The sequence below is a fragment of the Pelophylax lessonae genome (assembly GCF_965119305.1).
Source record: "Pelophylax lessonae genome assembly, chromosome: 7".
Taxonomy (NCBI): Eukaryota; Metazoa; Chordata; class Amphibia; order Anura; family Ranidae; genus Pelophylax; species Pelophylax lessonae.
Genome location: NC_138774.1, coordinates 207,951,587 through 207,965,181, shown reverse-complemented (window position 1 = coordinate 207,965,181; position 13,595 = coordinate 207,951,587). Strand labels below are relative to the sequence as shown.

At 44.3% G+C, this 13,595-nt stretch overlaps 2 protein-coding genes across 2 annotated transcripts in view; one reads left to right on the top strand and one right to left on the bottom strand.

Moving 5' to 3' along the window:
• Positions 1-13,595, bottom strand: part of PQBP1 (polyglutamine binding protein 1) — a 408,542-nt gene that overhangs the window by 155,536 nt on the left and 239,411 nt on the right. The gene's annotated exons all lie outside the window — the stretch shown is intronic.
• CDK20 (cyclin dependent kinase 20) overlaps positions 1-13,595 on the top strand; it is a 33,530-nt gene that overhangs the window by 18,257 nt on the left and 1,678 nt on the right. Inside the window, exons 3-7 of the mRNA XM_082263419.1 lie at positions 5,469-5,657; positions 5,735-5,856; positions 9,696-9,758; positions 9,835-9,958; positions 10,032-10,187. Of these exons, the coding sequence (XP_082119545.1) occupies positions 5,469-5,657; positions 5,735-5,856; positions 9,696-9,758; positions 9,835-9,958; positions 10,032-10,187 (654 nt within the window). The remainder of the gene's footprint in view (positions 1-5,468; positions 5,658-5,734; positions 5,857-9,695; positions 9,759-9,834; positions 9,959-10,031; positions 10,188-13,595) is intronic.

Below are 13,595 nucleotides of genomic sequence, written 5' to 3'. Positions count from 1 at the left end.
AGTCAGGTGATTGCCAGACCATTATTCTTGATCTTTAAGGATAGTTTACAGACAGGTATGGTGCCAGCTGATTGGAAAAAAGCCAACGTGGTACCAATATTTAAAAAGGGGCCGAGATATATCCCGGGTAACTATAGGCCGGTCAGCCTAACATCAGTAGTCTGCAAAATTTTGGAGGGGATGATAAGGGACCACATACAAGACTTTAGTAATGAAAACGGTATTATAAGTAGTAATCAGCATGGATTCATGAAAAATCGTTCATGCCAAACCAATCTATTAACCTTCTACGATGAAGTGAGCTGCCACTTAGATAAAGGTAAGCCTGTGGATGTGGTGTATCTGGACTTCGCAAAGGCCTTTGACACCGTTCCCCACAAACGCTTACTGTACAAACTAAGGAAGGTAGGTATGGACCATAAGGTGAGTACCTGGATAGAGAACTGGCTCCAGGGGAGAGTACAGAGGGTGGTGATTAATGGGGAGTACTCGGATTGGGCGGGTGTGGAAAGTGGGGTCCCCCAGGGTTCTGTCCTGGGACCAATCCTGTTTAATTTATTCATAAATGATCTAGAGGAGGGGATATCTAGTACAATCTCAGTATTTGCAGATGATACTAAATTAGGCATGCCAATATCTTCTATGCAGGATGTGGAAATCTTGCAAGCAGACCTGAACAAAATAACGGGGTGGGCAACTACATGGCAGATGAGATTTAATGTAGAAAAATGTAAAGTAATGCACTTGGGGGCCAGAAACCAGAAAGCAAGCTACTCACTAGGGGGGGAACCTCTGGGTGAGTCTATGATGGAAAGGGACCTGGGGGTACTGGTAGACAACAGGCTTGGAAGTGGCATGCAATGCCAAGCCGCTGCAAGCAAAGCCAACAGAATACTGGGTTGTATAAAAAAGGGGATTCACTCCAGAAATAAAGAGATTATTCTTCCACTCTACAAGACTCTGGTCCGGCCACATCTGGAGTATGCTGTCCAGTTCTGGGCACCGGTCCTCAGGAAGGATGTGCTGGAACTGGAGAAAGTCCAGAGAAGGGCAACAAAAATAATTAGGGGAATGGAGGACATCGGCTATGAGGAAGGACTACAAGCACTGAACTTATTCTCTCTGGAGAAGAGACGCTTGAGGGGGGATATGATATCAATGTACAAATACTGTACTGGCGACCCTAGCATAAGGAACAAACTATTTAGAGTAAGGGAATACAATAAGACACGTGGCCACTCACTAAAACTAGAGGAAAGGCGGTTTAACCTTAAAGTGCGTAAGGGGTTCTTCACTGTAAGAGCGGTAAGGATGTGGAATTCTCTTCCGCAAGCAGTCGTATCAGCGGGGAGCATTGATAGTTTCAAAAAACTATTGGATGGACACCTTAAAGACCACAACATACAGGGGTATACAATGTACGGTTAAAAGCAAACACACACACATCATAGGTTGAACTGGATGGACTTGTGTCTTTTTTCAGCCTCACTAACTATGTAACTATGTAGGAGAATCTCCTGTACCATGCCCGCAGCACTGCATCTCCTGAGGAGATGCAGGGGCTGTGGAGCGGAGGAGTCTCGCTTACCTTTCCGCCTTACATTTAAAAATGGCACGGCGCCAACACGTCACCGCGCATGCGCACTGACCGGGGAAAAGGTAAGTGAGACTGTGACTCGAGTATAAGCCGAAGGGGGGCTTTTTCAGCATAAAAAAAACATGCTGAAAAAGTCGGCTTATACTCAAGTATATACGGTAAATAAAAGTTGGTGGGTTGTAGATACAAGGTACAGTACATACTGTATAAACCCTAACAATGAACTTCTCTCTAGTCTAGGATGGAAAAAGAATTGGGGGTACTGGAAGACAACAGGCTTGGCAGTGGTATGCAATGCCAAGCAGCTGCAAGCAAAGCCAACAGAATATTGGGATGTATAAAAAAGGGGATTCACTCCAGAAAAGAGATTATTCTCCCGCTCTACAAGACTCTGGTCCGGCCACATCTGGAGTATGCTGTCCAGTTCTGGGCACCGGTCCTCAGGAAGGATGTGCTGGAACTGGAGAAAGTCCAGAGAAGGGCAACAAAAATAATTAGGGGAATGGAGGACATCAGCTATGAGGAAAGACTACAAGCACTGAACCTATTCTCTCTGGAGAAGAGACGATTGAGGGGGGATATGATATCAATGTACAAATACTGTATTGGCGACCCTAGCATAAGGAACAAACTATTCAGAGTAAGGAGATACAATAAGACACGTGGCCACTCACTAAAACTAGAGGAAAGGCGGTTTAACCTTAAAGTGCGTAAGGGGTTCTTCACTGTAAGAGCGGTAAGGATGTGGAATTCTCTTCCACAAGCAGTCGTATCAGCAGGGAGCATCGATAGTTTCAAAAAACTATTAGATGGGCACCTTAAAGACCACAACATACAGGGGTATACAATGTACGGTTAAGAGCAAACACACACACACATCATAGGTTGAACTGGATGGACTGATGTCTTTTTTCAACCTCACTAACTATGTAACTATGTATCTTGTCTTCTCTTTTTGTGGAGCAAACAGGAAAACATTGAAAACCTTTTGTTTATAACTGCTTTAAGTGCAAAAAAAAAAAAAACCTGTTAATTAATCCTGCCTAAAGTCTTGTGAGCTGACTTTTAACCTCCCTGGCGGTATTCCCAAGTGTGGCCCGGGGTGGGATTTCACTGCCATAAGCGGTAACCCCCGAGCCACACTCGGGAATACCGCCAGGGAGCATCGATGGATCTTTGTAGAGGTTACTTACCTTGTCGCCGGGATCCAGCGTTGTGTCCCTTCAGCATACGGCGGCCGGATCTTCTGCCCAATGCTTGTCGTCTCCTGCGACGTGACGTTCACAGGGGGGTGGAACCGGTGGCAAATTTGAAAAGTAAAAAACACAAACACACTGATTTCGTTACAAAATAAAATAAATTAATATTAGTTTGCCCCCCAGTGCCCTTTCCTGCAGTTTTACTGTACTTGTGTGTGTATATATATATATATATATGTGTATACATACTTTAGCTTATTTATAGTTTTTTATTATATTATAATTTATGATTTTGTGTTTCAAACTTTATCATACCCGAGATGTTATAAAGAACGCACAGTAAAAAAAAAAATCCTATGTAAATAGTTGGTTTGGGCTGCTCATTCTTAAGAATTACATGCAAAATAATGGTACCGCTTTCAGCACCTAAAATCGGAAAGAATCATACCGCCAGGGAGGTTAAGAGACACACAACAAGCATTAAAAATAAATACATAGAAAAATATACATATAAAATTAGATTAGCATTTTTTTGCATCAAGATAAAAAAGCCTTCTGTGTGAAGCAGCCTCCTCAGCCCCCATCCCCAATACTTACCTGAGCCCCATCTCTATCCAGCGATGTCTACGAATCCTTCGGCCGTCCGGGACTCTCCCTCCTTATTCAAGAATAAAAATATAAAATTTCCGCGCTAGTATAATGAGTAAAAAGGAATAATAAATATCAGCAGCCAACACAAAATCAACCAACAGTGACTCAAAATGCAATAAAACGTAAAAGTGTAGCGCTAAAGAAAAAATTGATAATCATAAAAGTAATAAATTAGTGTCCAAATGAATAAATCACTAATAATCACAATAATGTGTTTAAAAATGTCCAATTGAATGAGTCCCCAACAAAAGAACTGATGTGGAGAAAAAACATATATCCGCAAGTGCAATAATCCAAAGGGGGGGAGGGATTCTTCCCGGGACACCAAGGGTACGTGAAGGAAGGGAACACCTCTGTGATGGAATATGATAAGCAGCTTACCAGATTTCCATGGCTGCTCAGATTAGTGAGTCAGCCTCTCCCAGCTGTTTAATCCAAACCACTGAAAGTCAGAAGTTATATAGGTACTTTATCAGCTCCAAGGAACCACCACTCAAGATACAGGAGGATCAGTATAGGATTGGCACTCATCAATATATGTCATCAGTCATAAATGAATATGTGAAGAAAAGAGAGGCAAAGCCCATAGCGTAATCCCGTTTAAAACTTGAAATCTTGTTTATTAAAAGTTATACTCGCAGTGTTTCATAAAATAACAGGCATATCAATGGCTATGTCAGGGATAGAGATGCGGCGTCCCGCAAGTGGTCCCAAATAGTAGATGATGAAGGCCGGCTAGTTTCAGGGGGCGTGTGGACGTTGCGTCTGGAGTCGCCAACGTTTCGTCTCAATAGACTTCGTCTGGAGTCGTCCAGACGTTGCGTCTGGAGTCGCCAACGTTTCGTCTCAATAGACTTCGTCTATTGAGACGAAACGTTGGCGACTCCAGACGCAACGTCCACACGCCCCCTGAAACTAGCCGGCCTTCATCATCTACTATTTGGGACCACTTGCGGGACGCCGCATCTCTATCCCTGACATAGCCATTGATATGCCTGTTATTTTATGAAACACTGCGAGTATAACTTTTAATAAACAAGATTTCAAGTTTTAAACGGGATTACGCTATGGGCTTTGCCTCTCTTTTCTTCACATATTCATTTATGACTGATGACATATATTGATGAGTGCCAATCCTATACTGATCCTCCTGTATCTTGAGTGGTGGTTCCTTGGAGCTGATAAAGTACCTATATAACTTCTGACCTTCAGTGGTTTGGATTAAACAGCTGGGAGAGGCTGACTCACTAATCTGAGCAGCCATGGAAATCTGGTAAGCTGCTTATCATATTCCATCACAGAGGTGTTCTCTTCCTTCACGTACCCTTGGTGTCCCGGGAAGAATCCCTCCCCCCCTTTGGATTATTGCACTTGCGGATATATGTTTTTTCTCCACATCAGTTCTTTTGTTGGGGACTCATTCAATTGGACATTTTTAAACACATTATTGTGATTATTAGTGATTTATTCATTTGGACACTAATTTATTACTTTTATGATTATCAATCTCCCTCCTTATTGGCTCAGACACAGCCATGACGCCATTGGCTTTCGCGGCAATCAAAGTCAGTTAGCCAATCAGGAGAGAGAGGGGGTGGGGCCGGCAGGAGCAACATGTCTGAATGGACACACGGAGCTGCGGCTAAGCTCAGGTGCCCCCATAGCAAGCTGCTTGCTGTGGGGACACTTGATAGGAAGGGAGGGGCCAGGAGCAGCAATGAGGGACACGAGAAGAGGAGGGTTCGGGCTGTCCTGTGCAAATCCACTGCACAGAGGAGGTAAGTATAACAGGTTCATTTTTTTTTTTTTTTTTTTTTTTTTAAATGAGTCTTTACAATTACTTTAAGCTTTGACAAAAAAAAAAAAGAAGCCGATTGGTTTCTGTGCAGAGCTGCACCAGATTTTGCACTCTCATTGTGCTTAAGGTGGAATTAGGCTTTAGGAAAATGACTGTTGCGCTTATTACCCACAATGCCACCTGCCAGTTTGTTTTTTACCCTCCACCCTCTATCCTTTTTCAGGTAGTTAAATTGAGAGATATGTTTCCACACGGCACAGGGTTTGTGTTGGTCTTTGAGTACATGCTCTCCGACCTTTCTGAGGTCATCAGGAACTCTGACCAGCCGCTGACTGAGGCCCAGGTTAAAGGCTATATGATGATGCTGCTGAAAGGGGTGAAGTTCTGCCATGAGAATTCCATCATGCATCGGGTAAGTACTTATCAGCTTGTTTCTACATGAAATCCGTCAGCGTTGTCTTACTCACCAGCTTCTGCTTCCTTTCACAGGACCTAAAACCAGCAAATCTTCTGATCAGCTCCACCGGCATCCTGAAGATTGCTGACTTTGGCCTGGCCCGGGTTTTCTCCAATGACAGGGGACGCTTGTACAGTCATCAAGTAGCCACCCGGTCAGTAGAGATGTTTATCTGTGTTTTAATGTTCTCCTCCTTGTGGTAAGAGTCCATTCCGGAGATCACGCCTGGCAGAAAGAACTGTTTAAAAATCTGAATTAACCACTTGCCGACCGACCAGCCGTCGCTGTTTTACTGGCTCGGTCATAGGGGTACGTCGGGCGCGGGAGCGGTGCTGGGGGGGGGGCGAGCTAGGCAGCGGGGATGCTGATCCACAGGGCCAGCATCCTCGATTGCCGCCGGGCACCTGCGATCGCTCCCCGCTGAGCGATCGCAGGTGCCCGGCGGCAATCGCGGACGCTGGTCCTGTGTATCGGCATCCCCGCTGCCTAGCAACGCTGACGGATTTCATGTAGAAACAGCCGACTGTTGTTCTTTATGAAATGATCACAGAGCTCCTGTGATCCTTCTATATTGGATCACAGGTCTCTATGATCGTTTCACAAGTCCCTCCCCCCACAGTTAGAAAACACTCCCCTAGGCTCACAATTAACCCTTTGATCACCACTGTGTTAACCCCTTCCCTGCCAGTGTCATTAGTACAGTAACAGTGCATATTTTTAGCACTGATTACTGTAGTAATGTCACTGGTCCTCCCCAAAAGTGTCAAAAATGTCCGTTAGGGGTCCAATCTGTCCGCCGCAATGTTGCAGTCCCGCTAAAAATCGCAGATCGCCGCCATTACTAGTAAAACAAAAATAAATAAATAAAAATGACATAAATCTTTCCCCTAGCTTGTAGATGTGGTAACTTTTGCGCAAACCAATCAAAATATGTTATTGCCATTTTGGTTAAAAAAAAAAAAAAATGTAGCAGAATACAAATTGGCCTAAAAGGATGAAAAATCTAGATTTTTAAAAATATTGTTTTTTTTTTTTTTTTTTTTTTTTTTCAGAATTGTCGCTCTTTTTTTGTTTATAGCACTTTTTTTTTTTTTTTTTTTTTTTTTTTTTACAAATATAACTTTATTAGAACACAGAGGAGGGCACAGCAGGGTGAGATGAATACACTCCAGAAATACAAACAGAGGAAACCAAACAATCGTACAAAGTAAGCAGCATTGAGCCTCCACACTCCAAGGGGCCTATGCGTGGAAATCACGATGGAAGTAAATTCACCACAGCAATTACAGTTCAGGACCGTCAGTACAGTAGATCATTAGGTTGCTCGTACCACCCAGCGTGCGCCCCTCTTTTTAGAGGAGACATAGAGAAAAAAGGGGGGGGGTAAGGGAAGAAGAAAGTGGAGGAAGAAAAGAAAGAAGGAAAGAAGAACGGAGGGGAGGGGGGAGGAGGAAGAGCAGAAAAGGCAGTGGGAGAGGAGGAAGGCGAGAAGAAGTAATAGGGTAAATAAGGATTCCTCCCTGGCGATGGGGACCACCGCCATGCCACTGTTTAGGAGTTGAGTAGAGCGACACCCTCATCAGATAGAATAAAGATGTTCCAGAGTTCCCAGGTCTTATGATACTGCTCCCTATAGCGCATTTTTTTTTTATTGGGTATGTTTTATAGCAGAAAATAAAAAAAATTGTGTTTTTTTTTTCAAAATTTGTCACTCTTTTGTTGTTTATAGTGCAAAAAAATAAAAAGCGCAGAGGTGATCAAATACCACCAAAAGAATGCATTAAAATAAAAGAAAAACTTCTGCCATTACAATCCCTTTTAATACCACTTTAAACAAAATATTCGAAAAAAAAGGAAAAAAAGAAAATTGGCTATTTGTATCTTTGATGGGGAAAAAAAACGAAGATACAAATGGCCAATTTTTTTTTTCCTTTTTTTTATTTTTTGTTTTTTTTAAAAAAAATTTTGCAGATGTTTATTTAACCACTTGCCGACTGCCGCACGACTATTTACGTCGGCAGTCAGCCCCTCACAGGCAGAGCGACGTAGGGCTACGTCGCTAGCCTGTAAGGGTTTTAGGAGCGAGCATGCGCCGCCAGATGCGTGCTCCCGCTTGGTCACGGCCCCCTCCGCGCGTGTGCCCGGCGGACCCGATGTCCGCCGGGCACTCGCGATCGCCCGTGACAGCGGGAGAAAGGCAGGCGGCTAATGTAAACACAGCCGCCTGTCAGTCTCCCCTGTGTAAGAATGGTGATCAAACGGTTCTGCTATGTAGGACCGTTGATCACTGTTCTTACACATCAAGCCACAGCCAATCACAGTTAGAAACACGCCCCTAGGACACACTTAACCCCTCCCTCTCCAATACAGTTAACCCCTTCCCTGCCAGTGTCATTTTTACAGTAACAGTGCATATGTACATATTTACCCCCTGGTCAGGAAGGGGGTAAAATCTTCCGGGGCTTAAGTGGTTAATACTACTTTAAACAACATATTAAAAAAAAAAAAAAAAAAAAGGAAAAAAAGAAAATTGGCTATTTGTATCTTTGATTGGGGAAAAAAACGAAGATACAAATGGGCAATTATTTTTTTTTTGCAGATGTTTATTTAAAGCAGTAAAAAAAGGAAAAAAAAAACAATTGGCCATTTTGTATCCTCCCCCCCCCCCCCCTATCAGATTTTATTTTAATTTTTCTTATTATAAACAGATATACAAAAAAAGAAAAAATAGAGCAAAAACAACCACAAAATACTTGTAAATTGCTATTTGGGAAACATTGTAACTGTCAAAAACTCATTTCTACTACTGTCTACTAATTTTTTATGCATTTCTTATATTCCACTACCGGCAGAGGATTTTCAGTGCTTTGGGGCTGGACTGTAGCCTCTTGTAATATAACGGAAAATTGTTGCCAATACTTACCGTCATTTTCCTTTCCTGGCTCTGCCCCATACCATCATGACCTTCGGGGTCATCCCACCCCTTGACCCCATATAGGACATCCATTAGTAGCAAGTATAAAAAGCAGCCAGTACCTGGAGTACCTGTTCTATAACTAGTCTGCGACGGACCAGGGAGGGTATGTGCTGGCATGGGGCAGAGCCAGGAGAGGAAAATTCCGGTAAGTATTGGCAACCATTTTCAATTTTCCTGGCTCAGCCCCATACCATCATGACCTTGGGGTCATCCCACCCCTTGACCCCATATAGGACATCCATTAGTAGCAAGTATAAAAAGCAGCCAGTACCTGGAGTACCGGTTCTTTAACTAGCCTACGACGGACCAGGGAGGGTATGTGCTGGCATGGGGCAGAGCCAGGAAAGGAAAATTCCAGTAAGTATTGGCAACAATTTTTCAATTTTCCTGGCTCAGCCCTGTACCATCATGACCTCAGGACCATTAACAGGACGGGATAAAAAACCCAAACACCAGGTGCTGCTAAAGAAAGAGAGGGGAAACGAAACCCAGGATGGCTGCCACAGACACGGCTTGCAGCATTTTATGCCTGCGGCACCTGGAGCGCCTGCTTTCAGGGAGATTTACATCCAACAATGGACCTTCTACTGTGGGAACCAACAGTAGGACCTTACATGGACGTCCAGGGCAAGGACAAAAAAAGAACAGGAACTCCGGGTACTGGTTGCTTTTATACTTGCTACTAAGGGATGTCCTATATGGGGTCAAGGGGTGGGATGACCCTGAGGTCATGATGGCATGGGGCTGAGCCAGGAAAATGGTGTGCTGTAACCTCATCCCTCTGTGCCAATCAGCAGCTAGCCCTTGCTATATGAATATGCAGCTTGCCTATTGTTAGGCAGGTACACTTGTGGTTCTGGATTGGCTTGGTTTATGATGAGAGAAATACAAGGACTGCTGCTGCCCCCTAATAAAAATGCCAGTTGCCCGGCTATTATGCTCACCCTCTGGTTTTTGATCTTGTGACAGGCCTCTTTTTTAATCCGGATCCTAGTGTAATATTTGTCTCTCTACAGGTGGTACAGAGCCCCTGAACTGCTATATGGAGCCCGCAAGTACGATGAAGGAGTGGACTTATGGTGAGCATGCTCTTTCTTCATCCAGATATCAAGGCTCTGATGCCTACATGTCTGATAACATTGTCCTTCCTATCAGGGCGGTTGGATGCATATTTGGGGAGCTCCTGAATGGCTCTCCTCTCTTTCCCGGGGAGAATGACATTGAACAGTTGTGCTGTGTCCTGAGGACTTTGGGGACACCCACCGCCAAAACGTGGCCTGTGAGTAAAATGTCAGTGTTTCTTCTTCACATGTTCCTGCTTTTCCTCCGCTCATTTGTTTTATCATTTTTAGGAAATTACTGAACTGCCAGATTATAACAAGATCTCATTCAAGGAGCATCGGCCTCTCCCTCCTGAGCGTATCGTACCGGACACCTCCTCCGAAGCCCTGCAGCTTCTCATGTGCTTCTTGGTATATCCATCCGGCCACCGAATCCGAGCGGCTGAGGTGAGTCCTACTGGGAGAACCTGGTACTTTCTGCTTATTACCCCTCCTTAGGTCACACCTATCATGCCCCAGGAGGCACAAAGGAGAAGTCGTAAGGTGAAAAACTGACTCATTTATTGGTGAAAGTGCTGGAAAGTGAACCTCCTACTTCATCCAAACTGGATTATGGAGCATAAGCAGAATTTATTTTACTTTTTACTTTCCTGACCCCTCTGGTTCACTGCTGACCAATCTGGGACCTACCAGAGAACACCCCCACCCCATTAGATTGTAAGCTCTTCTGAGCAGGGCCCTCTTAATCCTCTTGTATTTTATTGTATTGTATATGTACTGTCTCCCTCTAATATTGTAAAGCGCTGCGTAAACTGCCGGCGCTATAGAAATCCTTAATAATAGTAATAATAATATATGCAGGAGGCACATTCCCTCACATCCCATGATCTGAGCAGCCAATCTCCCAGGCCTGAGCTCTGGAGCAGGAGTGTGCTGTCCATGGAGCCTGTTTAACCACTTCTGGACCGGAAGGTTTTCCCCTGAATGACCAGTCCATTTTTTTGCGACTCGGCACTGTGTTATTTTAACTGACAATTGCGCGGTCGTGCGACGCTGTACCTAAACATTATTGATGTCCTTTTTTCCCACAAATAGAGCTTTCTTTTGGTGGTATTTGATCACCTGGAATTTTATTTTTTATTTTTTGCGCTATAAACAAAAAAAGAGCGACAATTCTGAAAAAAAAAAACAATATTTTTCACTTTCTGTTGTATAACATTCCCAATAAAAAATCATATTTTTGGTTAAAAAAATCCCAATATATGTGTATATTGATTGGTTTGTGCAAAGGTTATCGCCTCTACAAACTAGGGGAACGATTTGTCATTTTTATTTATTTATTTATTTTTACTAGTAATGGCGGCGATCACCGTTTTTTTTTTTTTTTTTGGCGGGACTGCTACATTGCGGCAGACAGATCGGACACCTAACTGACATTTTTGACACTTTTGGGGGGACCAGTGACCTTACTACAGTAATCAGTGCACAAATATGCACTGTTGCTGTACTAATGACACTGGCAGGAAAGGGGGTTAACACCAGGGGCGATCAAAGGGTTAAATGTGTCCCTAGTGGGTGCTTTCTAACGGTGTGGGGGATGGGCTTATGGAATGAACACATAGACAGCAATGAACACAGAGCTCCTGTGTTTCTCCTATTTAGGAACACAGGAGCCCTCAGTTCATTGCTAACAGAACAGCGGTCTGCCGTGTTTACACTGGCAGACTGCCGTTCTGTCTACACGGGGAGCGATCGCGGGTGCCAGGCTGCAGTCGCAGCCGCCTGGCCCACAGATCAGCTTCTTCTGTGGCGAATGGGCGTGTGTGTCCCCACCTGCGGTCCCCCAAAGCGACATACAGGTACGTTGTTCCGTGGGACAGAGCCGACCTGCCACAGTATATGTACTAAAAAAGACAAATAAAGTCTCCTGCGCTCAAGTGCTGTGTTGGGACAGCTGTATTGCTGGCTTCTAGGCTCTTGCTGCCCTCTCAGGACAATGGGTATCCACATAGACTGAAACTATAGACAACAAGAGAAGGGCGCACCGACCTAGAGCAATATCACAAGATATTTATTGGAAGATTAAAAACGTGCCATACATTATACTCACAAACGTATGCTAAAAGTAAGCATACAAAGGATATCTTTTTGCAATCCAGAGACCTCCAGGACAAGGGTGCTTTTTGGGAAAGCAGGAGGACTGTAAGGCATCCGTGGTGATGGGGCTGACGCGTTTCAAGGGAGAACATCTGGCTCTGATGAAGAGGGTTCTCCCTTGAAAAGCGTCAGCCCCATCACCATGGACGCCTTCCAGTCCTCCTGCTTTCCCAAAAAGCACCCTTGTCCTAGAGGTCTCTGGATTGCAAAAAGATATCTTTTTTATGCCTACTTTTTAGAATACGTTTGTGAGTACGACGTATGGCACGTTTTTAATCTTCCAACAAATGTCTTGTGATCTTGCTCTAGGTCGGTCCGAGAACGCGTCGCCAGCGCCATGACGTAATCACGCTTGCGGAAGTGACGACGGACCGGCATCTGAGTGTCCCCGGGACTAGGAAGTTCGGCCAGTCACCGTTACAGCCTGTCTACCGTTACCGCTCTAGCCATCCTGATCCTTACCGGAATGTTTTTATGAGCTTTATATTCATCACCTTTCTGAATACCCCCTTTCCCAGTGGTCTTATCCAAATAAAATGTCAAGTTATTGCACTTAGAGTGGCGCCTGTGTTTCCTTCTAGTTTTTGTCCCGATAGACTGTAATAGAAATGCCTGAAAAGTGCGACGAGTTTAGTTTTTTGGTGCATTTTTTTTTTTCCAAACGTTTTTGTTGCGCATTTTCTCCGCCCATTTTTCAGCAATCTACACCTTTTAGTTGAATAATGCCTGAAAAAACATCGGCCAAAAGCTGCAAAAAACGTGCAATTCTGCTAAAACAAAAAAAAAAAGATAACGCTTATAAAAGACACTTGGTAGCATGATGCTTAGTGGGGCTGAGCAAATTGATTTCCTATACATTTCTAGCTGCTGGAATTGTGATTGGCAGATGTTGGCAACAATTGGCAATACCTTTTTGGAATTGGTCAAGATCCAACCTAACTGGGTCATGATTAATGATAAATGAATGAGCATGCTACATCACTTATTAGCTGAGTTTGAGATTACGTGGGGGTCCATGAATCCAATATATTTCACCCCCCTAAAACCTGATGTGGCTCCTCATCCATTTCTTCTTGTCTTTCCTCTTTCTTTCCTTTAATTTTTTCCAGTTTTGTCCTGCTTGTATCTTCCTGTGAATTTTGTTGTACGATGGTGGAAAAAATTGTGCTATAAGCTATGGATGTTTTTAGATCGTGTCTTTGACATAATCACTCCCCTTTCATTGGTCTTCAAAAAGAGCTGTAAAAGGTGGGGGCCTGGTGGAGTTGTAAAAGGTGGGGGCCTGGTGGAGCTGTAAAAGGTGGGGGCCTGGTGGAGTTGTAAAAGGTGGGGGCCTGGTGGAGTTGTAAAAGGTGGGGGCCTGGTGGAGTTGTAAAAGGTGGGGGCCTGGTGGAGTTGTAAAAGGTGGTGGCCTGGTGGAGCTGTAAAAGGTGGTGGCCTGGTGGAGCTGTAAAAGGTGGTGGCCTGGTGGAGCTGTAAAAGGTGGTGGCCTGGTGGAGCTGTAAAAGGTGGTGGCCTGGTGGAGCTGTAAAAGGTGGTGGCCTGGTGGAGCTGTAAAAGGTGGTGGCCTGGTGGAGCTGTAAAAGGTGGTGCCCTGGTGGAGCTGTAAAAGGTGGTGCCCTGGTGGAGCTGTAAAAGGTGGTGGCCTGGTGGAGTTGTAAAAGGTGGTGGCCTCGTGGAGCTGTAAAAGGTGGTGCC